This window comes from Globicephala melas, chromosome 14 (genome assembly GCF_963455315.2).
Source record: "Globicephala melas chromosome 14, mGloMel1.2, whole genome shotgun sequence".
NCBI lineage: Eukaryota > Metazoa > Chordata > Mammalia > Artiodactyla > Delphinidae > Globicephala > Globicephala melas.
In genome coordinates this window covers 81,465,736-81,492,752 of record NC_083327.1, presented here as the reverse complement: position 1 = coordinate 81,492,752, position 27,017 = coordinate 81,465,736, and the positions used below count along the sequence as shown (strand labels likewise).

At 39.9% G+C, this 27,017-nt stretch overlaps 1 protein-coding gene across 5 annotated transcripts in view; it reads right to left on the bottom strand.

Annotated features, from left to right (window-relative positions):
* MAP3K4 (mitogen-activated protein kinase kinase kinase 4) overlaps window positions 1-27,017 on the bottom strand; it is a 167,132-nt gene that overhangs the window by 18,906 nt on the left and 121,209 nt on the right. For 3 of the 5 annotated variants that reach the window (XM_030852978.2, XM_060283373.1, XM_030852982.2), the window contains 13 exons: window positions 25,298-25,540; window positions 22,589-22,735; window positions 16,847-17,004; window positions 13,340-13,456; window positions 11,778-11,877; window positions 11,594-11,677; window positions 9,884-10,150; window positions 8,376-8,525; window positions 6,228-6,389; window positions 5,603-5,736; window positions 4,987-5,065; window positions 4,091-4,169; window positions 810-906 (listed from right to left, as the gene is read on the bottom strand). In XM_030852978.2, the coding sequence (XP_030708838.1) occupies window positions 810-906; window positions 4,091-4,169; window positions 4,987-5,065; window positions 5,603-5,736; window positions 6,228-6,389; window positions 8,376-8,525; window positions 9,884-10,150; window positions 11,594-11,677; window positions 11,778-11,877; window positions 13,340-13,456; window positions 16,847-17,004; window positions 22,589-22,735; window positions 25,298-25,540 (1,817 nt within the window). The remainder of the gene's footprint in view (window positions 1-809; window positions 907-4,090; window positions 4,170-4,986; window positions 5,066-5,602; window positions 5,737-6,227; window positions 6,390-8,375; window positions 8,526-9,883; window positions 10,151-11,593; window positions 11,678-11,777; window positions 11,878-13,339; window positions 13,457-16,846; window positions 17,005-22,588; window positions 22,736-25,297; window positions 25,541-27,017) is intronic. The other 2 variants (XM_030852984.2, XM_030852979.3) reach the window with 1 other exon arrangement.

The following is a 27,017-nucleotide window of genomic DNA, read 5'->3' as shown; positions in this document are numbered from 1 at the left end:
AGGAGAAGAAGAGCTTCAGGAACACAGGTGAGACAGCGGATGGGCTCTCACGTGGTTTCCATTAAAAATAAAGTCGGGTGAGGAAGCCAAAAATAATTTTCAAATATAAAATGCAAACTGTTCTTTGAGATTCAGGTCTAGGTATGAAAAAGAAAAATAACTAATTTCGAACTAATTATTTTCAACAATAATTGTGGTCCTTTCCTAGCAAGTAATGTAAAAAAAAAATAAACTTTTAAAAACTGATTATACAGGGGAGAAAAGATGCTCACTACTTCAAGATGCAGAAATGCCACCACATTCAAAGTAAGTATTTTGAATGTACTAGGGTTTCCGAACTCACTTTAGAATTTAAGTTGCTTCGTAGTTACATACACACATAAAAGTCAAGACTGGAAGGATCACTCCAGTTTTTTCTCCACTTTTAAAATGACATTTAGTTCCTTTTTTCAAATGTTTACCATGCTATGCACACTCAAATTTGTTTTCCTAAAGTTATTTTTCAAAGAAAGGAAAAGAAAGAATTATTCCAAAGCTGGAAAGCATTTAGTAGCTTGAGGTTATAAATAAGCTGAGAAACTAAGTTATCTTGAAAGGTGCAAGTCTGTTTTAAACTTGCAGGTCTTCTTTTGTAACTAAGGCACTGTGGTATGTCTTCAAGATAACGAAAATAAGAGCTTTTTAAAATGTATAAACAAGAACACAGAAAACAGTATTTGGTATCAGAGCAAGCATCAGCAGCTCTTGAGCGTCAGCACGCGCATCAGAGAAGAATCCAGAAAGCAAACAACTAGACAAGCACCAAATACCTGAATCCCTCTGGAGTTGGGATAATCAGATGCGGGTTAGGAGGGTCGCTATGGCATCGCGGTACCTTCACAGGACGGGGGCTGTTCCGATGAATGGCTGCCAGTGAAAAGAGCGACAAACGCAACTTGTTAAGGGGTCAGCAGAAAACTGGAAAACCAGGCAATTCAGTGGAAATGGGAGGTGGCTTATTTTTGCTGGTGATCAAAATAAAACCATTTATATAAGTAAGAAAATCGTACTACATACACAAATGCTGGGAAAATGTCACTTTTTGAAAGTTAATAAAATTATATTACACATTTTAGAGACAGATGAAAATGTGGTTTCTGTGGCATTTCTCCACTAAAAAGTTCCTTATGTTGTCTGAACTTTTAAAAAGATTCTGGTCAGGGGTGATACTTCAATAGGTTCTGAGTTGGGGAGAGGTCGCTGTCATTTTCCTGAGTACTGGGAGTTTTATTTAATTCCTTTAAACCAAATCAGGAGGATGGACACTGGTTTAAATTGATTATTCTTTTCAGAACATGTTTTCTTCTCTTCTTCTTTTAAATATTCTGGTAGAAGGTAAATATGGATAAGATTTAAAACAAAATTTAAAAACTAGATAAAATTTTAACCAAAATTTAAAAAGAGACCTTACCTAGCAATTACAAAAATGCTGACAATTCTACTTCCCCAATGACTAAATGTAACTAGTCATGAATATGATATATTTTGTCTATTTCTCCCTAACATGTTTTCCTCTGATTTTTAACTTTGTTTTAACCCTCCCTAGTTTTTTTTTAAGTGTTATATTTTCTCTTCACGTTAATAATTTTAGTCTACATATATATGTTTTATTCTAAATATGTTTATCCTAAATGAAAACACTTCTTCATGGTTTTTGTTTACTTTTAATAACACTACATAGGAGAGAGAGGAGTACCAAAAACGCAGAGATCTGAAGGGAAAACTTGCAAAACAAAAATCAAGTAATTGTTATGAAGAAACCCTGGCAATTTGTACCTCTGGCTCATTATCTCAACTATCACAACCTTAAATGGAAGTAATTCAATAGGCAAATTCAAAGGCAAAAAGAAAAAACAAAAACGATTTGGTGAGAATGCTGATGTCTCTAATGCAGCAAACGTACTGAGAACTACTGAGTCCAAAATTACTACAAAATTTTCCCATGAAGGTATAAAAATAAAGACATTCTGTTAAAACACACACACCCAAGTTTAACATTCTTCATTCATGAAACAGAACATTTCTTTTAAGAGTATGTGTATCTAACTGTTACAAAACTGTGCTACTTCATTGAAAAGAAAATCCAAATGGCCAATAAACATAAAATAGATGCTCAAATTTCACTAGTGGTGAACATTTATCATAAAGATGTTTTTCATGGCAAAACTAACCAAACAAATAAGGAAACGGTGGAAAGAATTGTATGTAGAATAACCACAATGGACACAATGTAGCCACTAAAGAGAATGAATTGGATCTGTACTTGTTGACATGGAGGGATTTCTACAATTGTCAGAGATTAATATCCAATGTGATCCAATTTTTATACAGTAAGTGGCAGGAAAAAAAACAATGGCATCTGTGCTTGCGTGATTATATGGGCATAAAGGAAGGTGCAGTAGAATGCATCCGTGTAACTATATGAGTATACAGAAAATACAGAAGGTTCTATACCAGACTCTTACCATCTGCTTACAATGACCGAGTGTCTATCTACCCATCCTTATGAGGGTAGAGCAGGGGGAGAGAAAAGAGTAAGCAGCAACGACGACAACAACGTGCTCTCACTGTCATTAATTCCTCTTGTAAGGAAAGAGCACAAAACCAAATGACGACTCCTGCCATGTGTAGAACGCTACAATTTACAAAATGTCATTACAGTATTGAACCCTCATTAGCATCTGATTTTAAGCATTAGTAGGGGAGGCGCAAAGATGTTCAGTGAGCAGCCCCAGGTCACTCAACTGCCAGGCAACCTGGCTCTCCGTCCAGTGCAGTTTCACCATCCCAGTGGCTGAGAGGACGAAGGCCAAGTCGTGCCCACAGAGAGTGCTGCGAACCGACTGTCCCGCCCGCAGTGTGGGGCCAGGCAGAGTCAGCGGCTCACATGCTAGCAGTGACGACCTGTGGACTATGTGGGTATGAGGTTTTTTTCCCTTTGTAATATTTTTCTCCATGTATGTTTACTACATACGTTTTCTACGTTGTAATGTTTTTCTACAATGAAAATGATTCCTTATGTAATAAAATACTTCAAAGAAGTAATTTTTACTGAATTATTTATCATGTATTCTTAGAGAAATATTTTGGGAAATCAGAAACTCAAAGTATTTATGATAATACGCTTAATCAAAAGATTGATGAGAATATAGCACGTTTTATATAAAATGTTCAAATAGTTTTATAAATGATAACTTTCATTTCATAGCAGCCTTGGGAGAAAAAGAGGTATAAACTGGGTGAATTTTAAAGATTAAAGAAATCAAGCATTAAGACCTGGTCTACTAAACTTTCAGTAGCTAGCAAGTACCCTTTAAGATACAGCTGCTGCTCGATAAATTTACCATTCATCAATTATTTTCTTTTGTGTAAATGACATGTTTAAGATTTCTAAGTTTTCATTTTTGGTTGTTTATTACATATAAATATAGTTTTGCTTTGGTTTACTATCTCAAGAATAGGGTAAGACAGCTGTTTTCTGATACATATTTTGTTTTAAAGTTTCAACATACACTGTAAAGCTACATATCGACTGGAACTGAAAACTGTAATTTAAGTATATTACAGCAGAACTTAACTGTTTTCTTTTTTTAAGTAACACCAAATAGGAATGGGGGGGAGCAATTAGGAATTTTCTACATTAGTGAGGAATGGGTACTTTGGAAAGCTGTGAAGAAAACAGACTCATTCTCCTTCAAAAGGTGAGAAAGGAAGGGCAGAACAATTATACTCACCCACCTGCAGCAAGAAAGGCCTTGCTTCTTACCAGACAACTATTTCTCTAAGTCTCTCCTACCCAGGGGAAAAGAATTTAGGGGGGAGAACAGAATGAGAGTGTTGGTGTAACAAGAAAAAACCTGTAGCTAACTAAATACTGTGGGCAAGCATAGACCACCTTGTGCTTGCATTTTAATCTTCCTGTTAAATTCATTGTCATTTTCCTGAATATTCTCAGAGAACCTCTATAGCATTTTAAATAACTGCAATGATGAGACAATGTGCTCACCCAAACCAGTAGGTTCTAGGAGAGACGCTCTAACTGGTTTCTTACCAAGGTACAAACCTGTAATAGGACTGTGTGGCTTTCCTATTACATGGCCAATGCATTCATTCATCAGGGCTTGTAAACTCTAGAAACCAAAGGAAATGGAAAAGGAAAAGAGAAAAAATGTACACTCAATTATATAAGTCGCACAAATTAGGCTTTCGGTATATTTAAAAGAAAACAGGCTATCCTTAAGTAAATATTTTCAAAGTTAGTTTAAAAGAAAATAGGTATAAACATAAATCGTACATAATTTAAGATAATATACAATTCCATTTTTTATCAGCTCCCCATAATGCCATGATGTACACAAGCGAAGGACTCCTGTAATCTCCTCTACTATTTGGAGGCTAAAATGAGTGAATTCACATTTGAAAAACATCTTTCTGATCTGATGGAATTTATCTGGATACTGGTGATAATACTTAACATTTGCCATTATGCTCTATAATGACGCACACTGGACTTGCCTGGCGGTCCAGTGGCTAAAACTCTGTGCTTCCACTGCAGCGGGCGTGGGTTCAACTCCTGGTTGGGGAACTAATATCCCGCGTGCTGCACGGCGACTAACACTGAAGTGAAACAGCTATTCCTTGCTCTTCATGGAGCTGCTAAAAAGCAGCGGCACTTTACAAAATACAAAACCGACACGTGTTTTGTAAGTGCCAGGCTGCACGAACAACCGTACACTGACGTGGTCAGCTGGACAACATTGTTATAAAAAGAGCACTGAACGTCCTACTCTGCTATTAGTGCTTTAACCTCTCGGCATTATCATGACAATTATGTGAAAATATTTCAGAACCGCTTTTAAATTAATAAAAAGATACACCATCAGAAATAGAGAGTGATCAACTTATTTGGGTTTTTTTTAAGGAAAAACACTTCAGAATATCCCATACCAGGAAGTCATCTTCTGGTAAAGCTGAAATGAAAGCAGGTTCAATGGCTTGCAGGAAGTCAAAACCTTGAGTTGCCCACCTGTCACGAGGAAAAGTTCAAGAGTCACAAAACCATCAAGCAAACACCATAGTCATTTTAGTCTATACAACCCTGAAAAGTAATCTGATTGGAAAATTACCATCTAGGACAAAACGCATTTGTGTCTCTGTCATCTGCCTCGTGTTGAGTAAGTTTACATCATGTTTTGAGAAAGACAAATAGCTTTTTAGTAAAGGAACAGGTTACCAATTTCTTTTCCATTTACACTAAATAAGAGGCATAAATTTCATGAAGGAGAAAAGAAGATTAGCAATCAGGAAGACCTGTCCAGGGAGAATGTGAACTGCTTAAAGATAACTCATTTTGGAACAATTACAAAAGAAAAAGTTTTCCAAGAGTTATGGGGGTTTCTATGTAAATAGGTTTGTTTTTTAAAAAAAGGAAGAAAAACACTGATCACCAAAGAGTTCAAAATGCTTTTTGTGTCATCTGCTCAGAAATCCCACATAAAACATAAGAATGAAGTATCAGCAACCCCACATGGCTCATGAAGGAGCCACCCTATGTGGTCATTACCTGGGTCTTGTCCCTCTACCACTCTCACATTTAGTCAGGACGTAATTCATCCATTTCCGGGCAAAGCTTATATACTTGTCTCCTATCTTCTGTCTAAACTCGCCAGACATCAAACGAACGACTTCTTTATGATACTGTGAGAAGGTTTCACGTATATCAAGATTAAGAAGAAAACCATTATACAAATACCTAAACACTATAATGCTGTTTAAATGCCATTTTTCTAAAAACGAAAAGCAAAAGCCAATGAACTTCACATATTCTAAAACGAGTGTGAAGAGTTATAGAGAAAATAATGTCTTAAAATGCAATTTCACAAATGTCTTCCTCATAAGTTGAAATTAAGAATATGCTTTTATGATATTAAACATCTCTTAAGGAAGGTTTTTAAATATAAGTGGATAGCTGTTAACACAAAATAAAAACTGAGTAAATATCTGACAGTTTAAAAGTAACCCAGCATTTCTGATATTCAACAGGGATGTAAGATGACATTCTTGACTAAGCTGTGATTACAATAATGAGATCATGAGATTTGCTGTACAAGATTCCTAATGCTTTCTGTAAGTAAGTTACAAAGCAATCGCAAAATTGTACTGTGTTTTTCCTCTTATTTTGTACCTACCTCGAACCCAAAATTGTACCCTTGAATCATGGCTTCTCGATAATACTGCTGCAACGTAGCAGATTCAGATTCATCAACTTCAGCGTCAAATTCTGAAGTGAACATGTGGTCCACTCGGTCAATGGCATCACTTATTCTGTTGCAAAGCTCTAATGCATCATTCTAAAGAATCCCAAACCACAATTAATCCGAAGTGAAACAAATCACACAATACTTACTGTATTTTAGAGGAAGATTTCTTTCATCATCACACAGACATTGACCATTGTAATATATTCCAGTCATATTTATTTTGGTTATTCAAAAGGAATGACCAAAAATAGAAAAAAAATTAGTATTTTCATTTTTATTTGTATTAGGTATTCTTAAAAACTTAAGAAATACAAGAGGAAAACAGTCCATTTAAAATATGATGCCTAATTACAAGGTGGGCTTTGAATAGATGCTTACAGCTTCGATATTCTGCCTATCAACCACCAGTTGTTTTCTCCCCTCGGTGGTTGCTCAAGTGTAAGTACGGTTTCAATTCCACAGAGTGAACTATGATTTCTAAATGACCTCCACAGTGTTATTAGTCGTACTGTCCTTCTCATCCCCCTGCTCAGGGGTTCTCAACCGAGACCAATGTTACCACCCCAGGGGACACTGGCAACGTCTGGAGATATTTCTGGTTTTCCAAACATGGGGTGGGGGGGTGTTGTGAAATCTACTGGCATCTACTGTGCAGAGGCCAGGGATGCTGCCAGACATCTTACAACACACAGGGCAGCTCCCCCAAACTAAGAATTATTGACTGACCTAAAATGTCACCAGTATGGGGGTTGAGAAACCCTGCCCTAGCTCAAGCTTTTTTCTCTTCCCTAATTAATAGTACAACAGCTCCAAACTGGGTTCCCTTTCCACCCACCCTTAAACACACACATATGTACACGTCTCTATCAGGTAGTTCCTCTACATAGTATTCCAAAATATTCTTCCAAAATCTTTGACAATTCTCTGGGGCTTAGAAGATGACATCCAAAATCTCTCAACAGCCTGATTTTTGCCCACCTGATTTTACTAACCTCCTCTCTCACTACTTTCCACTGTATACACCAAGATCCAAGCAAATCAGACCGCCTGATATTCAGCGAGCCTTCTCATAACCCTGATCCTCACACACCGATGCCCAAATGTTTCTCTTATTGGTCCCTTCCCAATTTGCATCTTCTGAAATACTCCCAAGCTGAAATGCCTCCATGGCAGCAATTCCCAGATGCTACTAGGAGGATCTAATCTCTCCCTCCTCTGTACTTTAGTGTGACAGTTTAGATCCTTAAGGCTACAAGTTCCTTAAGCTCAAGAATAATCAATATCTTATATAATTTTGTACTCTCCAGAATTCATTAACTCAAACTAAAAGAAAAAACAAAAGTCCCCTGCCCTGGTATCTGAGTGGGGTGACAATCTGTAAGAAAGAATGTTTATAGAAAAAAAAAAAAAGAAAGAAAGAATGTTTATAGATAAATAAGACAAATCAGATTGACAAAAGGAAAACAAACGTTTATCAAAACTACTTGTAATTTCAAGAAGTCCTTCTTCTTCAAGAAGTCAAGCCTTAATGTGACTGAGAAGACTGATGGGCTGCGGGAAAGTGTGCATGAGACCAAGACTGATAAATGGAGTGCAAAATAGGAAGCGGGTGAGAATGGGAAAGAATGGCAGAGAAGGCAAGGCTCTGCCTTGTCATGAACCTGAAGGCCTTTCTGCCTGTCTGCAACTAGCTTTCTCAATTAATTTGACTGAATGAAAGAATAACTCACTCTTCTTTTAAATTACACATTTTTGACTTAGGTGCCTCTAGTAAGTACTGGTAATTGCTAAAGGAGAAATAAACTTGGATTAGGAACGAGGAGATCTAAAAGGCCAATCCCAACCAACCACGGGACCATTAAGAAGTCATGTGACAATTCAAATTTTTAGCCTCTCCAATTCTAATGTTACACAGTTCCAAGAAAGATCCAGGAAATTTTTAACTTAGACACATGGGAAAACGGAAGAGAGGGAGAGTGGGGAGGACACTGTAAGAGTTCAAGTCCCTGGAGTGACTTAAATTATAACAAACTGATTCTTCCCTAGCATTACACCAAACGTAAATAAATTAGTTACCTTCAGCTGCTGCAAAGCTCTGGCGATGACGGGCTGACTGGATGTCTGCTCCTGGCGTAGAGTCATGAGTCCTTCAGTGGACTGCTGGAAAGTTTTTCTATGAATTATGAGATGCGCAGACTCCATGACAACTAGTAAAAGATTATCCACCTGGGAGGAAAAGCAAGCACAGGGCTTAAACACAGACCCACTTAGTTTTCCACTCTAGTTCAACCCCCAGTCTCAAAACAAGACCAACCTCAGGGCCACCAGGCCAGCAACCATCTGATCAGAAAGTAGTTGTCAAGCATAGCTGCTCCCATGGAGCAGCACACTGCAGGGGGCACTGACGGTTCTGATCTCCAGCGCAATGGGGAGGAGTCCCACGGAATTATGTGGGCATGAAGTCTTTGAAGTATGCTAGAACTCCAAGAGATTCATTACTCCTGGAGCAGAGTGTGTGTTTGTGTGTGTGTTGAAGCAGCATGTGGAGATAGAAAATGCAGGAATAAGAGTGGGATGAGATGAGGGGCCTTGCATGAAACAGAAACCAAGACTTTATTATTTGTCTTCCTGAAGTGATGGTCATTGCAGTATTTTGAGTAGACCTGTGATGAGATGTATGAATTATAAGGATCATTCTGGAAGTACCAAAACAAGCGAACAAATACAGAATTGGAGGGAGGGAAGGCGAGGGTTGAAGCAAGGAGGGCCCTGCAACAGTCCAGGAAAGGGGTGATAAGGTCTGACCACGGCAGCTGCTCTGGGGATGCAGAGAAAGGCTCCTTTACTAGAAAGGCTTCGGTGCTGGGCTAGTGACTAAGTGGAAGTGGGGGGAGGCTGAAATTATATGAACTGTCACATCCTGGTTTAAACAACTGAGTGGACAGAGCACCAGTCACTGAGACAGGGAATACAAGAGAGAAGGCAGATTCGTAGAGCTGAGGGGACAGTTGGCCAGGGCGCCCAGCTCTGGTCTGGCTGAGTTCGAGGTGCACATGTGCACTCACCACCGCTGTTCCAGAGCTGAACACAGAGGCATGAGGAGGCTTCTTACAGTTTGAATTACTGAGTTACACAGATTGTCATGGGATCCCTGTTAGGTAGGCAGGTGAAAACCTTGACTACAAAAATGAAAACTTAAGTAGCCAGCAAATCAGAGTACTCGGAGAACTGGGATTTCTGCAACTACAAGTTAAAGGAGTAGATAACTCCTTTCAGATCAGGGGTGGTTGGATCTAACTACATACATGGCTGGAGTAAGGAAAGATATAAATAAAACTTTTCAACTATTTTGGTATAATTGAACATACTTAAAGAATTTGCCCGAATATTTTAGTACAATAATGCTACAAAACTATCTATCAACACATCAAGGTCTATTTTGGGGAAGTGGATACTTGAGACTGCTTAAACCAATCATTCACGAGCTGCTAACAATTCCTTTTTCCTAAAAGTATTTTAAGTAAGCAATACTGCTTCCAGGCAGGGTGGGGAACGGTGGGGCAGGGACTGGGAGTGAGACAGACCTGCATGCTTCTCAAGGTATCGACAGTCTCCACCTGAGGCACAATTTTGACAGGCTGTGCCTCCCACGTGGCCCAGCTGCCATCTGAGTCCTGAGTGCGGTCACTATGTTTCGTTAGAAGCAGATAGGCGTCAATTAGTAGTTCGTATGAGTCTTTCGAGCAGTCCTTTCCTGCGGCTGCATTGAGTAACTGCAAAATAATACTCTTCTCCTCAGCAAGGGTGTCTGGAACAAACACCTGCAAGTTTTCTAAGCCAGGAATTTGTACCTGGAAAAGAAACAATCCAAAATCTTGAATTAAAGAACATAGTATATTATAGAAATGTTATTTAAAACACAAAACAAAAAAAACCTAGAAAAAGTCAAGTGGGTTTGGGCAAGGAGATGTGGGAAAGGCATTAATTAGAGCTATGAAGGGAACGGCAAGTCCCGTCGTCCCTGGGCATCCACAGAGGCCTGGTTCCGGGACCCCCTCGGATACCAAAATCTGTGGATGCTCGAGTCCCTTATATCAAGTGGCGTAGTATTTGCACGTAACCTATACACAACCTCCCGTATACTTCAAATCATCTCTGGATTACTTATGATACCAAATACAATGTGAATGCTAGGTAAACAGTTGCCAGCATGTTGCAAATTCAAGTTTTGCTTTTTGAAACTTTCAGGAATGTTTTTTTCCTAACTATTTTCAATTAGTTGAATCAGCGACTGCAGAACCCGCAGATACGGAGAGCCGACTGTAACTCAGTTCAGTGTGACTGGAGGAGGGAGAGTGTGACTATACTGGGGGAGAGGCTTGGTAAAGTTTCTCCGCATACAAGGAATCCTCCAATCTCTTTATTTTCAACAACAAAGAGAACACTCATCAGGGGAAGAATGTCAGCCTGAAACAACCTCAGTGAATGCCACTGCAGTGCAGTTTTTATGCAAAACTGCTCCCGCAGAGCAACGCCCTGCAGTGGGCACTGGTGACTAGGGTCTTCGGCACCAGGAGCAGAATCCCAGGGGAGCATAGGCCGCACGACGTCTTTGAAAGAGAAAGTCACCTGACTCAGTGAAAGGCAAAAGATGTTAATACAGATCCACTAATTATCCTTGACAGGGGCACCGTAAATAGCCTTTTAAAGATCACTGGAACAAGGTGCATATGTGATTACGTTGTGCGAGTCACACATAAACACATGTGGGATATAACTTCCCGTGACATCATACACATATTCTGAAAGTACTAAGCTCAAACAGCTTAAATGGGAGCAAACATGGTGACTCAAAAAGTGGGTCTAGTGATGGCCAGGACACTGACGTGTCAAAACGTGGGTCTAGTGATGGCCAGGACACTGACGTCAAAGATTCACGTAGAAAATCTGAATTGTTTCAGGAAATGTGAGGGTGAAAAAGCAATTACTTAAAAGCAACACATGACTTTATAGACATTATTTTAAATATATATGTGTAACTAATTTGATAAATTATATTGTATGAGTAAATGTTTGGGGTTTTTCTTCTGTATTCTTAAAACAAGTTAGTAAGTCAAGTATGAAAAACTTTTTCTAATTGTTGCATTGGGAAATTATGGAACAGCCTTAAAACTGGGGTCCACATATGGACTGCAAAGCCTAAAATATTTACTCTCTAGACCTTTAAGAAAAAGTCTGTCTGTTTTAGAGTAAAGTAAGAAAGGTAGAATAATTATGCCACCTTAAATACATACCTTAACGTACTGTTTTGATTTCAGGACATCCAGAAGGTCTCTAACTGGGGCTGAAAGTATGAACTCTGCAGCTATTTCCAGGTCCTAGGATCACAGTTACAAAGAAACTTCTTTAGGGTTAGCTTTTTAAAAAATAAAAGAAAAATAAGAAAAAAATAATAACTAATCAGGATTGCTAACTCACCTTTCTCAGCATTTTAGCAAATCCAAGTGCTTTGGAGGCTCTTTCTCTAGCCTCGTGAAAGAGCTCCTTCAGTGCTCGACTGATCTCTATAACAGATCTCCTGCCAAGTTGATTGAAATCCAGTTAGAATACATTACGGTATGCCAAGAAATACACAATACAGATGAAGCAAATTCCAAATCACGTTAATAAAGAACGAAGATTTTAGAAGCTAGCAATTGTTGGGAATGGATTCAAAATATTCAGAACCTTGCTCCCCACAGCCTTCTAGAAAGTACTTGTATTTTTTAAATAAGGAAGGCACACTTAACCTCCAAACAGGAGTATGCTCAATCTTCTAAAGGCTTCATTAGGATAATTCTTGGAGTTTGAAATAAGTTCTCGACTCCCAGCTCATAATCTAACTAAAAAGGAATATATGTATGTAATAGTAGTGAACCAGCAAACGTGTAACAACCTGCTCCCCCCAAGATATTGTCTTGTGTGGTGTTTGCCAATTTTCATGGTGGGAATACTCCCATCACAGCTGTTTTCAATCCACCAACAGGACATCACTGAGCTATGACTCGGGAAGGGATGTGCACAAGGCCCGTGGCCTCTCTGCAGCCAGGACAAGTCAGCCCCACAAATCACTGCACGTGGACCCACGTCTAGATCCATCCCTAGTAAACAATCAGGGCATTATCAGACCCATTCTCTACTTCACCATCTTAATTCTTGAATTCTCGTATTTTGAATCTTCCATGTTTGCGTTCAAAATTGCAAGACCTTCTACAAACTAATTCACCCCATTTCTCAGCTATTAGGTATTTTACCAGGTGAGAGCCTATGTGGTCACTTCTTTCTCTAATCCTGGCATAAAGACATCCCAGTGTTCTGAAACCCCAAAATGTGTTTTTTTATCAAATTTTGGAAAGTGAGAGAAAACATCTCTAGAGAAGTTAGTTCTGTCTGAGCACTTCCTAATGTTGACTCATAGGATATTGCTGATAATTGGCCACTAAATAGCTATATGAGTATTACATATGCCACAAAAACAGCACTTTAACATGGTTCATCCTCAATGCCCTCTGCATAGAATTGGAGGAAATGCAGTAGGTGTGCAAGCCATGGTTTCGGGTTCTCAAGCTTAAAGTTCAACAGAAGGGATAAGCTTAGTATAAAAACAACAAAAATGTACCAAATATCAATTAAATGTATTCATGGACTGCTACAGAGTCTTTAAAGGACAGAAACAATTATTTAATTAAAGACATTCCAGAACATGTGAACGAATTCTACCCTACTCATTTTTAGTCAACTTAAATAACATTTTCTCGAAGGACACTGTTTTTATTAGGCTAAATAAAAGTCACCTTCAAAGACAATTTTACATAAAACCATAACTAAGGGATCATATAAAAAGACAATACAGTAGTAAGAAATAAATCCCTTTATGTCTACTACCCAAGTTCTTCAAGTCTAACATGATTTGGTTTCAACAAGGCTCATTTCAGGCTCATTACCAAGAATAAAACTACATGAAATAAAAAATGGGAGAGGAAAGAAAATGCAACTTCAACCTTATTTCATCTGAAGCACTACTATCATCGGCACTGGTCCAAAACTCTGCACAGCTCTCCTGTAAGCCAGATTCTAGAAAACTTCCTGTAGATTTCAGCAGCATTCCTGCAATGTCACTAAGGGAACAAAAACAACAAAAGTAAACCAGAGAAGAAAAACTGTCCTCACTCATTCTAATTCTTGAATGAGAAACTCAAAGATTCAGCTATTATTTCAGTAGTTTAAAAATCAATGACAGTGAGAATTTTCTTTTAATATAAAATCACGATTAATGTGAAACAAGTAGAAATCTCTATTATGGAATGTATGTACCTTTGTTCAACAACCAGTTTTTCATTATAAACCTTAAAATCTTAAATTACATTCACAGTAGCTATGTAATTATCACACAAATGTTATTTTCATCTTAAACAAATGTTCAAAATGGTGTAAAATGGCCTCAAACATATATCTACAACAAAATATTTTTTAAAAGCTTAATGAACTAAACGATGGCATAAGAAATAAAGTGAATTCCTTAAATGCAATTGTTTTTAAAAACTTCCCTCACAGCTTTCATAGTCAATAAACATGAACGACTCTAATCAGCTGATGCTTCTCATCAAGTATACAATCTAAATACTAGGGTTAAAATGCAAACCCAAGCATATAAAATCCATCTAAATGAGTTTAGTAAAAACTCAACAGCAGCTTACTGGCTTCTATGATGAAAAGGAGCTTATAACCTAGTAAAACAGAGCAGGTAAGTCTACAACCAACATCGGATGGGGCAGACGGTAACTGCTACGGGAGCTGTCTGAGGAGCGAGATCAAACCCAGCTGAAGGTATGAGTTCAATGGGCCTTGCAGGCAATGCAGAACTGTAGCAACTACAACAGTGGGAAGAGTGGCTCCGACAGGAAGAGAATGGAGGAGGGGGAAGGAAAGTCCAGGAAGAACAATAAATATGATCAAAGGGCATGATGATGTGTTAAGCAAGAGGCATGTTTGTGAAAAGAAACTGTCAACCTGGAAAGAGCAGAGGAGGGGGAAATGAGACCAGGAAGGTAACCGGGCCGTGCTGTGGAAGGCCCTGGATGTCATGTAACTGTGTGAGTGTCCTTCGGTAGGCAAAGAGGGTGGGCTTTAAAAATAACCGAGTGGGAAAATGTCCTGATTGGAAACATGCTTTTAAGAGCAGTAGTATACAAGCATATTCAGGATCAATTTATTCAACAAATATTCAGTATCTGTTATGGAGTAAGCAGTACTGAACAAAACAGATAAAATCCCTCCAGTGAATGGAGAAAAATAAATAAATAAAATTTAAAAATATATATATGTAGTATTTCAGATACTGATAAGTTCTATGGAGAGAAATAAAATAGGGAAGAAAGCTAAGGTGTACTTGCAGGTAGGAATTTCAACTTTTAATATGCAGAAGGTAACACGTGGCCAAAGACCTACAGGAAGTGGGGAAATGAGTCATGCAAATAACTGGTGAAGAGCAGCCCCAGTAGAGGGACCAGCAAGTGCAAAGAGCCTGAGGACAGAGCAGGCCCAGCCTACGAAAAACAGGGAGGAGCCGCCTGTGGCTGCAGAGTAAGCACAGGAGAACCTAGGAGGTGAGGACAAAGGTTAACCGAAAAGTCAGACTGCACCAGGCCTTATGGGCCATTGTTTAGGCATTCTCACTTTAATTTGAGTAAGGAGGAGAGCCACTGGCATATTTGGAGCAGAGGTAAAAATGGTCTGATGTACATTTTAACAAGATCACTGAGAATAAACCATAGAGATGAAGGGCAGAAGCAGAGAGACTACTTAAGAGAGCTACTACAGCAACACAAGAAATAACAGTCTGGGAAGAGGGGAACTAGGCAGCGGTGAGCAGAGGTCAGATTCTGGAGGTATTCTGAAGGGACAGCCACATGGAATTAGAGGTGGTGTATGAGAGAAAGAAAGGAGTCAGGGTTAATGTCAAGACTGACCGAACCTGGGAGAAATAGTGTATGAAGCAGAATGTTGCACTAACACAACAAACGCCCAGAACTAGAACAGTGCAGGTGGACAGTCCCAAAGCAGAGGCAATGGAAAAGCTCTGGAGCTTCTCAGAACACGAATATGAAGTTGAAGGCCAGACACTGCACTGAAAGGAACCTGAAGGACAAGCAAAAGATAAAAACAAAAAGACTGACAGGGTACAAAGAAATTATATAACAAGAATTGGTAGTGAAATGAAACAGTAACCTTGTAAAAAAATTTCCTTAACAAAGCTTGACAGTCTGAGAACAGAAGATGCAAACAGAAGAAATTACAGGCAAAGCAGAACAATGGAAAATTAAGAGGGGGAGAGATGCTGAAAATGGTAGTGAATGCATTTCTTCATAAGGCTGACTATGAGAACAAATCTGAATAGGAAAACAGGACAGACTGGGAACCTCGGCCTGAAGGACTGGATGAGTCCTGAGACAAGAGCAAGTTCACTGTTTACTCAAAATAAAGACAGAGGAAAACATAAAAAGAACTGGTGGTTAGGGCGGAAAAGTAAATACAACATCCTGAGATGCTGAGCATGGAACAAAGACCATCCGAGTGAGGACAATGATGTTCTGAAGTGAGAAGAGAACTCTGTAAAGGGTGAAGTCCTAAAGAGCGCACATAAAGGGAGGGGAGGGAAACACGAGCTGGGTATAAAAGAACTCATAAAATGGAAATGAAGAAATAAAATGGCTGACGGGGCAAGTGAGAGAAGGCAGCACCAAAGAACTGCAGCAGAGTGTAGAGCCAAGGAAAGGCCTGGTCCTCAGTCAGTCGGCAGGGGAGTGGCCCCCAGCAAACACCACGCACCCCACATTCAACATTCAGGTGCCTGTACTCGAGAAGATACATTCATTTCCTAGAACAGACAGACCAGTGAGCACTCCCCCCTCCCTAATGCTTTTCCTTGGTTTACGTTTCAATTCTTTCACCATATGTAAATACCCAGTTTATAAAGAGATTCTGTGATTAGTATTACATTCCCAAAACAGTATCAGTGAAAATACGTACTTGTTAGGCTTTGGAAGTGCCCACCAAGACTGATACAAAAGGTCTACAGGTCTACTCCACTTGTCAGAGGCCTTAAATTCTCCTTCTTTTGTATAACCAAGAGGGTGTATTCTAAGGCAGGATTTCTCAACTTCAAAATTGACATTTTGGGTGGATCATCTTTGTTTGGGGGGGCTGTCCTGTGTCCCGCGCACTGTAGTATGTTTGGCAGCATCCCTGGCCTGTTCCCACTAGATGACAGTAGTCCCTCCCAGTCAGTACAATCAGAACTGTTTCCAGACACTGCCACATGTCCCCAGGGGGCAAATCACCCCTGGCTGAAAACCACTGCTCTAAGGATAACAACACTTGGGAGAGGGGCACACAAAAGATATGATTATCATTTTCATGTAACTAAACATTCAAACATGTAGAATAGAACTGGTGAGCAAATCAGGAGTACAAGTGAGAAAGGAAGACAGGCGTATAAGGATTCCTACCAGAAAAGTTTTCCAGCCTGTGCTTCTCCTCCCCGGATGTAATGGATTATTTCTTTGGTGAAATTCCATTCTTCTTCTAACAGATTCTTTAAACTATGAGATGCCTGAGGTAATTGCTGTAGCATTTGGATCCAGCTTCTCATGTAATCAAAATATACCTTAAAATACAAAAATGTAAAAGGAGATATTTGAGAATAGAATTCAACAACCCACAACTTTCATCTCTGTTAACAGGAAAGCTATATATCAGAAGGGCGAGTGGAAGAGGGACCACTGAGGCATGAAGCTGAGAGAAGCGAGATTCTGCATCGCTGCTAATTGATGTCTAAAATAGCATTTTTCTTTAATTGTATAACTCAGCTCCTCAGCAATTTAACACAGTATTCACAATTGCTGCAAGTTACTAAGAAAATAACTACAATATTTGCACTGTATAGAAAAGTACGATCAAGTTAAAAAAATCAAAATAGCATACAGAAATTTTCATTATTAATATATTGTGAATAACATTCCTTTAAGAGGTTGGGACCTTTACTTCTTTAATTACTTATTTTAACTTTAGATGGTATCTCATGTGTTAAGAGGAGGAAATGAGCACACTTCTCCCCACTATACCTTCCCAACATCCAGATTTTCGTGATATAATTTTTCAAAGTTTATGACATATAGATTATGATCTATAACCAAAATACCCAATCTTTCTAAGGTGGGGTTTATGCCCACCACAAGTCCTCTACAACAGCTTTCCCAGTCCTAAATTCTTATCTTGACTTATCTGTCGCTTAGCAGGGTTTTACTATCAAGGAGATTTTCTCAAGACAGGTTAACAATTGTTATATTATGAAACATCACTGTTTGTGGATTCTTTTACTGAAAGGATAACTTGACTGGGTATAAAATACTTAAGTTACACATTCTCTCCCTCAGAACCTTGAAGACATTACTCTACTGCCTTCTAACACAGTGTGTCCTGTTAGCATAAAGAAAACTGATGCCACTAATCACCACTCTCCCGGCTCCCTGAAGGTGGCTTCCTTTCCCTGCGTAGATGTTTACAGGACCCTTTCTCTAGTCTTGGATTTCAATTATTTCACCAGGCTACATCTTAGGGTTCACTGAAATGAATATTTTCTGAGACCCAACAATAACTTTCAGCAGGCAAAAATCTGGGGTCTTTATTTTAAGAAAACTGCCAATTATCTTTGGATAATTCCGGGTCCTCCTCCATCCAGGCTGTGCAGCGTGAATCTCCAGTCCTGGGTCCACTATGAATACAGCTGTGTGTGTGGAACCTGCAACTTATGGGTCTATGACCATCTCATCCAAATGAAACAAGTCTTTTGTACAGCGGGCCCAGGACCTCCCTTTCCATTCCTGGAATGCTCCTTCACCTCCTTGGCTTCCCTGAAACCTGGCTGTCCTGAGGGCTGCACTTCTCCCTGACAGCCCTCTCAAGGGACAACTATCTTACAGTATATCTCAAGGGTTGCAAACAGTCGGCATCCTCGTGCACCCCACTGCTACTTTCAAACCATCACTCTTACACAGTCTTACTTAAAAACAAAACAAAAGAAATACCCTACCCCTTTAAGACTGATGTCGTCAGATAGACCATCGACGATGCCCCCTCTGCACACCATCATCTACTGATTTTCAACTACCCGTCAGTTGTCAGACTCCAGCCTGTGACTCAGTCTTCTCTCCATCCCAGGCTCAGCCACCAGCTGTGTGACTTAACATCAGGTGCACGACGCCCTGACACCATTTCAGTTCCGTTCCCCCATGGCCTCCAGTTCCAACCACCTTTTCTCCTCTCTGACAAGGTTTTGTTTCTGATCCTGCCAATACCAGAACCGCCCAAAGCCCAATTCAAACACACTGATGTTAAAACCTCCTCTCCTCGCTCCAGTTTGCCCAACTCCCCCCTCTACATTGTTCTCTTCACTTTATCTGGAACTCCAGTCCCCTGGTTCCTCTTCTTCCTCCAACTCACTCCTCTCTTCCCTGGGTCCCTGTCCTCCTTATTCAGCACTCCTGTCCGTACGCTCATGTCCCTGCCACCGCCCTCTACCTTGCCATTCCTGGAATGCTCACACTGCCTTTTCCCACCTGCCTCTTCTCACCTGCCTGTCAAGACGAGCCCAGCTCCCTTCCCCGTCCGCACAGCCCAGAAGCTGAGGGCCACGAGTCACACGACAGGGGGGAGTCGCTCTTCTACACAGTCACATTCACCAACCACACGGCACACATTTCTGGTAATACTTGTACCTCTGCTCAGCTCACTTTCCTTCTCTCTACAACCACAAGTTTGAAACTTCTCCATTTTCCTCAAACTGCCAAAACCCATCCTAACCCACTCTCAGCAGATGATCTCGTCTCTCTTCACAAAAAAACTTTAAGTCATTAGATATAAAAGCTCTCATCGTCATGAAACAAGTAACAGAAACCTACATGCTGTTACCTACCATCCTTCCCTTTTTCACAGTAGAGGAGCTGTGCTTCCTGCTAAGCCCAGCACTTGTGTTTTGAGACCCGTTTCCTCGTGATACCCGAGGAACCTGACACCATCAGTCTTCTCCTTTCTCTTATATATATATACACGTATGAAATTTTCTTTCATCTCTTACCCTTAACAAAATCAATGCCAAAGGCTTTCCAATGGTCTCAGGTATCTTCCATTTAAAGAACTCTCACTGGACCTACCATCTTCACTATTCATCTTGCTGCACAAACTGGACAGCCAGCAATCACTCTCGATACCTCCCCCATATCCAATCCAACCCTGAGTCCTGCCAACTTCACTTCCTTCTCTTCTTTCGAATCCTTATGCTTTTTCCTAAATTTATGCTATTCCACTGCAATCCAGGGACTAGCGTGTGCACCACTAGACTAGTCTCTGCCTGGTCTTCTCCCATTGACTCTGGATCCCCCCAGGCTGTTCCTCTAACTGCAGCCACAGTGGTCCCTTCCCAAGGCTTTCCTGGGAACTTTCATTCCAAAGCTGCTTCCCTTATCCTGCATCATCACAGAAACTTTGCATCTGCTCCCTTCTCTTTCAGCAAAGTGTTCCTCTCAATCTCTCTCGCGCGCTTTTTTTTTAACTAAAAAGTAAAGTGGCTTTAAAATATTTTTACAAATAATATCCAGAATGAACAAATGTTAATATTTGGTCATAATGGCTTTAGATATTTTTTCGATGAGAAATAATACATCACAAAGTTAATTTCTCCTTGGGTTCTTTCTTCACTTCTCTTTCCTCCCTCCTCAGAGGTAACAATTATGCATTTAGTATGTCCCCTTCTGGTTTATATGTTTTTTTAAATAATCTGTTATTACACAAATTACAAGATACAGTATTGTTTTGTGTAAGCTTTCAAATTATTACTACATAAATTGGATTATAACACACACAGCAACTTTCAGATAAATTCCAACTGTCCCTTCCTGAGAGACTTGCCTCATCGCCACGTGAACTCAGACCTTACTGTGAGAGTCCATAAAGGACCCGTGTCTCTCCTTTGATGTTTTTCACCGTTGTAATGTTATGTCTGTACAATTATTTAACAGTCACTTTCCCCATCGTTCTTAAACTCCAAGAGGGCGTTTATGCTCCTTACCGAGCCTGCAGGACCCGGCACGATGCCTGCCTGGTACACAGCAGACACCCAATAACATCTCTAGAATGGAAAATTGAGTCTTCTCTGCTCCTCTGTCATTTATTCTTCTATAGGAACACTAACTGTGCAAGTCTGAGCTCTCCCTTGTGTGTCTCCTACAACTCTCACATCTTGTTCATCATTTTCATATTTTCACTCCTTTTAAGTTCTTTTTATGTGATTTCCTTCAATCTGTCTATCACATATTCCTACATCACATACTATGTTTATTGTTTTGGTTGTTTCTAAAGGCCAGGACCAGGGAAATGACCTAAGAAAGCTCACAGCTTCCATCTGGTTTTGCTGGCTCAAACCAGTACTCACCAGTTACTTCCTCGGAAGCAACTGCATGCATAAGTTCCTCCGTGTTTCGAGTCAGAAGGATGATGCAGCACAGAGTAAAGACCCCTCAGTCACAGATATCCTGCATCGTAATTTGCTGATCACTGCTTCCCCTCGCCCTTTTAACCCATCTCTCACTCGGTGGTCTTCCCCGGCTTACAGGACAGGATACTGTCTGGCAGTATGTCCTCTATGGGGACATGCCCGGCTGCCTACTGACCATTCACACCCCAAGAGACCACAGCTCTCAGTCGCCGTGGACGGGCCCTCCGCATCTAAAGGAGGGCAGGTGGAGCAGCAAACAAGGTGACCGCCTCTCCGAAGGCCACACGCTCCTCCCTTCCTGACAAAAACACTGACTTTGTTTGGGCTCCACCAGTTTGCAAACTATGCCCCTGCACTAATCCATCTAGCACACTTCGGGGCACAATTTTAAAACTATCGATAATTTCTAGTTCTTCATCTGTGAGATTATGGAGATGAACTAAGGCACCTGATGCCTCACACAGAAAACTGGCAGCAGAGTCAAAACTAAATCCTAAGCATTTCTAGCTCTAACCAGCTGAGAATTTCGGTACTTCCCTTAACTGAGCCTTCTGACATCTCACAGGCACACCAAGGGCTGGAGGTGGATGACCTGGAAGGCACAGTCTAATTCTCACCCTTCCTGCCTCAGCGATTACGTGGTAAAAGGTGCGGCGTGCGCCTGTAAAGCCATCTAAGACAGTTTGGAAAGCAAAGCACATTTTGTCTTTTTAAACTTCTGGTTTAATCATCCACAGAGAGAAAAATTAATTTCCTTGCTGTTTTTTACCATTAACTCTTCAACGATAAAGACTTTTCTGACATAAGCAATATATACAGTATTTCAAAATGTAGCTACATTTTACACATTCTGGTCTTTTATGTATTCTCCCAAACGATTAGGAAATCATTTCAGACTCAAAATTATTTCTCGTAAGATGCCAAATATAAGTCCCTCCCCAGCCACACTCTTCTTTCTCTCCTTCTACTACAGAGGCTGAAAAGCTAAATCTTTGCATTCCCAGCCTCCATTACAGTGAAGGGGCCACACAAAGGTCTGGTCAGTAGGATGTAGGGGACATCTGTTGGGTGGGGCTTCCAGGAGAGCTTTCGCTGTTCTGGACTTAGCTGGCAAGGAGACTTTTCCCCTCTGCCTTTCTCTTTAGAAAGTGAGGGTGGTGTCTGGAGGTGCTGCAGCCATCCTGAGGCAGGACACAGTGAGATGTCAAGCAAGGGTGAAAGCATTCCAAAAACGATATGCCTACAAGCTTTGCTGTTTTCTGTATTATTTCATCAACCTGCCACATTAATCGTCTGTGCACATACCCTAATGACTCTAACATGGATTTACTATGTACTAACACTCTACCAAACCTTACAGAAACAAAAGCACTTCATTCACAGCCCCTGGCTTGTGCAGCCTTCAGCCTAATTAGGGAAACCTGAGGACAGAGAGGGGTACATCGCTAAGTATTAAATAGTGTGGTTATGATTAGAACCCTGTAAGAGTTCAGAGAAGGTATAGATAGATGCACATGAAAGGTGAAAAGTGTCAGACAAAACTTGAAAGTAAATCTTCAGTGGGCAGATAAGGAGGAGAGAAGACATCGTGAGCAGGAAGGAATAACCGGGGCAGAAGTACAGAGGCTAGAAGAGCACAGGGAAGCACGGCGCGTGTGAGAAGACACACAAGTCAGACATCTCTCCCCACTGTCCTGACCATCAGCATTTTGTGCAGATCCTCCTCGAAGGCGTCGATGTTGCAGTCGGTCTCCTCCAGGTGGTCCAGGACCTCGTGCAGCATGAACTGGTAGTACTGCTTCATCAGAAGGCCACCCTTCAGCACCTCCTTACACTCTCTCACCAGCTGCAAGACAACAGGCACAAGTTCGACCATTTCACACACTCTGACCAGATTATTTGTCGGTTTTCACACATTTTCCACGTAAATCCTCAAAAAGCTCAGGAAAGAGAAACTTGCCTCTGAAAACCCTAAAATATTTTCCAGATTCTTTGTCAGTTCATTTCACATAAATATTTCAGTGATCTCAACTGAATAATTAAAATAAAACAAATCAGTGAAAACAAAAGTATTTAACAGTACAGCATGAATACACAAAGAAAAACATACAGGCAGAAAACTGATTTGCTAAAATACGTTGTTCTACAAGTAAATTTTTATAGAAAATAAATTCTACAGAAAAAGATCTATTTTTCTACTAGTTTACATTACAAGACAAGGGATACAAGAGAAAAACTTCCTCATGCGACTGGTCATTTTTAACCAAAAACATAATAAAGATTCAAATATACTTACATACCACAGAGCCTGGTGGCCTTTGTAATAATTTAGCAAAGTTTACCTACCGTCATTTGTGGCTTTTACCATCAAAAAACTCAATCACAAAAACAAACAAACCTAAGATTAATCTGATAAAATTAAATGGAGGTCAAGGGGGGAAAAATGAAAGAAAACAAAAGGATGAGTGAAACCGCCATGTGTAGGCCCAGGAGGTACTGTGAGAAGGGAGGGAAGGTGCAATGAGAGGACCTTTACTGTCCTTCTATCAATAACACGCTGGTCACACGCCCTCGAATTCTAACCAGCAGGGACTGTGAGACAAGATCACAGTTGCACTAGTTTTAAGATACATTATCAAGACACGAAAGGATCCACGGTGCTGCTACAGGGAAAGTAAACTGGTACAAACTTTCTAGAATCTAAAAATGTATGACTCACTAGTTAATTTTTACGTTTTATACTCAAGCAATAATCAGAGATGCAGACTAAAACTTACATACAAATATATTTATCACAATATTATTCAAAACAACAATGGGGATTAAATAAGTTATGATGCACTTATATGGTAGAACACTAATGCAGCCACTTAAAATCTTATTTCTGAAAAAAATTTAAGGATGAAAACACATATTCTTTTCTTTTTTATTTTAAATTATATGTGCAGAAAGTATGTACATACAGAAAAATAAATGGATAGAAATACACCAAAATGTTACAGTGCTTATCTCTGAATGGCAGAATAATAGGATAACTTTCATTTTTATCTATCATTTTCCATACTTTTCAAATTTTCTAAAATAAACATGGACTGCTTTTACAACAAGATCCCCTTCAAAATGTTTTTAAAATAATTACCCACAGTAAGAGAGTAACGGCTAGAGTTAAATCCATTAAAAAGTGTTAACATAAATTTCTGTTAAAGATGTCACTTAGGTGCTTACAACTCAATCTGAATGCATTAAAGCCAAAATTTCTATTTTATTTTTACTCTAGTAATGCTATCTTAATCTAAGTATTGGTTTTTTACTTTGCAAAATGTTTTAACATAAATTACTGTTTAATCCTCACAACAGCCCCTTTAGTAAAACGTAAACTCCCCCTTGTTTCAGCAGCTTATGTTCCTGAAGTATGTATTTGTTTTGTGGGGAGGAGAGGTAAGCATTTTACCAAAACTTCCTAAATAACCGCTACAACATGTAGGACAAGTGAAAAGTGTCGCCCAAGTGGACAGAAGGAAAGTAACGAGAACCAAGATGGTGAGAAGGGAGTAGTGCGCCAGTGGACGCAGAGCTCGGGCTGTGCTCGATAAGAACTGAAGCGACGACGGTGAGGTGCAGGACTCCACCTCCAGTTCCATCAGTCGCCCGGCTCCACACCTAACTTAACCAACAGCGTCAAGTCCTCTTTCGTACTTCTCGCACCGCCCGTCCTTCAACTTGCACTCATCCCCTCTGCCCATCCTGCCATTCAGAGCCAAGGAGCTCCTGGCCCTTCAAACTCCACGGGGACGGACAAGCACAGTCCACACAAAACATAGTAACTGTTTTTCATCAAAATTTGAAATGGTTATTTTAGATAGTGAATGTCAATACGGTAATATCATAAGGCATAAATATAAACGCTCTTCAGCACACACTGTGGTAGATACAACTGCTTCTAGCCATTTCTCTGTTACCCTTGGAGTAGCAAACTCACTAGAAAATCCCGCTCCAAATTGATAATAATTAAGAAAGCAGAAGCTGTCATTGTGGCTTAAACCATACGGGTGCCTAAGCCAGCAAAATGGCCAAACACATCCCACCCCTGCATACTGCAGGCATCTACCTGCTTACGTAACAACAACAACAAGAATTTAAGAATTTAAACTATCTCTTATGAGTGAATTTTAAGTTTCCAGTCCCCAAAGACTGATGCTAATAGGATATGGAGGGTCATATCAGCACCACACTTTCATAACCTTTTCGAATGAGGAAGTGGAAGATAGAGAGGTGGAATCATCATCTCATCTTTGAAGAATGCATGGAGAAAAGAACAATTAGGGGGAAAATCCTAAAAATAAAAGTGCTGAGCCTGTAGGAAAATGTCATAAATGCTCAATATTTTTAAACAGTCTTTGAAACAAACCTGCTTAATACTCAAGAGAGATGGTTCTCCAGCAGGTCTCTGTTCCAACCTTAACTTGAGACATTCGTGTATGACATTCAGAAGGACTCGACAGAGGACCAGGAAGGCAGGTTCGAATGAGGGTAAATCCATGGACTTTAGCTCATCCCACGAGACAGCGCTGCATTTCTGCTCCGAGGAAGGCGGCGTCCTGGACAGCTGCACGTAATCAGAACCCCACATGGGATCCGGAAATTCAGAAAACTGTAATACAAATTCAACAGAGCTGAAAAGAGCATCCAGGAGAACTTGCTACAGTTGTAGTTATAAACTAGGATTCTCTATAGTTTGCTGACAAACCCATAAAAATCGTAATTTTACAGGAAAAATAATTTTTAGAATAATTCACCATTTTCAACGAAGACCTAAAAAGCTCTAAAAGTATTAGAAAACCGTAACAAGAACTAAAATGAAATTGTAATATCTTTATCAAAAAAGTATAGTAGGAAAAGAACCAAGTTCACCTTTTTCATCATACATTTTCTTTATCATACCTAAAATAATCGGAGCATTTAGTTTTAAGGCTATACACAGTATTATCCACAACTATCTCTAGACTGACAAAACCAGAGAATTATTAAATTTGAGAAAAGATTACAAAACCAGGTAGTCATCTGTGTAAACATAAAAACTAGTGGGTTTAACTAAGTCTTTTGTCCACTTGTTCTCCTGACCTATACCAAAGGAGGCTGAAAGAGAAAAATTCATAAAATTAACCTGGCTGGTCCCACTCAAATATATGTTATTTGGTGTTTTCTAGGAATCCTACTGTTGCTCACCCATTCATACAGTCGTCCCCATCAAACTCCTATGCTTTTCCCCATAAAACAGAAGATTTGGAGATTTCTCAGTGTTATTAAACCTCTGGCAACATCATCCTGACCAATCATTCAAAGGTCTTGCCTTCTCCTTCTATTGAGAAAACTGACGCCATCCAAAATCTCAACTTTTCTTCAATTTAAAACATCACCAATTTAGTTATTGTGCCTCCAAATGTCAGTCATATCTGTACTCCCTGACATTTAGTGAACACTTAACTGGTCTCCCCGACTCACATTCTTTTATGTTCCACACATATTTTGGCATTTAAATTAATACATACTTTAGTTTCCCATAACAGGCAAGAATTTCTAAAATAGCTGCATAATTTGAAAAATGATTACTTGTGATAAATGTGGTCAGGGTTAAGACATATCTGTTTAAAAGCTTTAGGCAGTATAAATGCTTGTTTCTTCTGGTGTGGAGAATGACATCAGATAAAATATTTATTTAGAGCTCTACAAAATTCAGCAAGCTTTCTAGGATAAAATTCTAAAGAATTCTTTCGGCATTCTCTGTAGTTCCAGCCTGTTGACCCATCTGCTTCAGGCTAACTGGGAAGGGACAATCCCTCCTTCTCAACAACTGCAAGACAACACCGCCTGGAGAAGCAGCAGCCTGGCAGGCCTACACAGCTGCTGAGGAAACACATTCCTGCTGGTGTTGCCTGGGGCATCAAGCCCCATCCAGACAAAGAGGAACAGACATTAAAAAACTCCTGAGCGTGGAAGAGGGGATGGCAGTTTTAACCAGGGACACCAACGTGAAGAATCAGAAAAGCTGACAGTGACTGAATGTAGGACACAGGAGAGAACAACAAAAATACTCTAATGCAAGATCTCATTAAAGTCCTCTGGAAAAA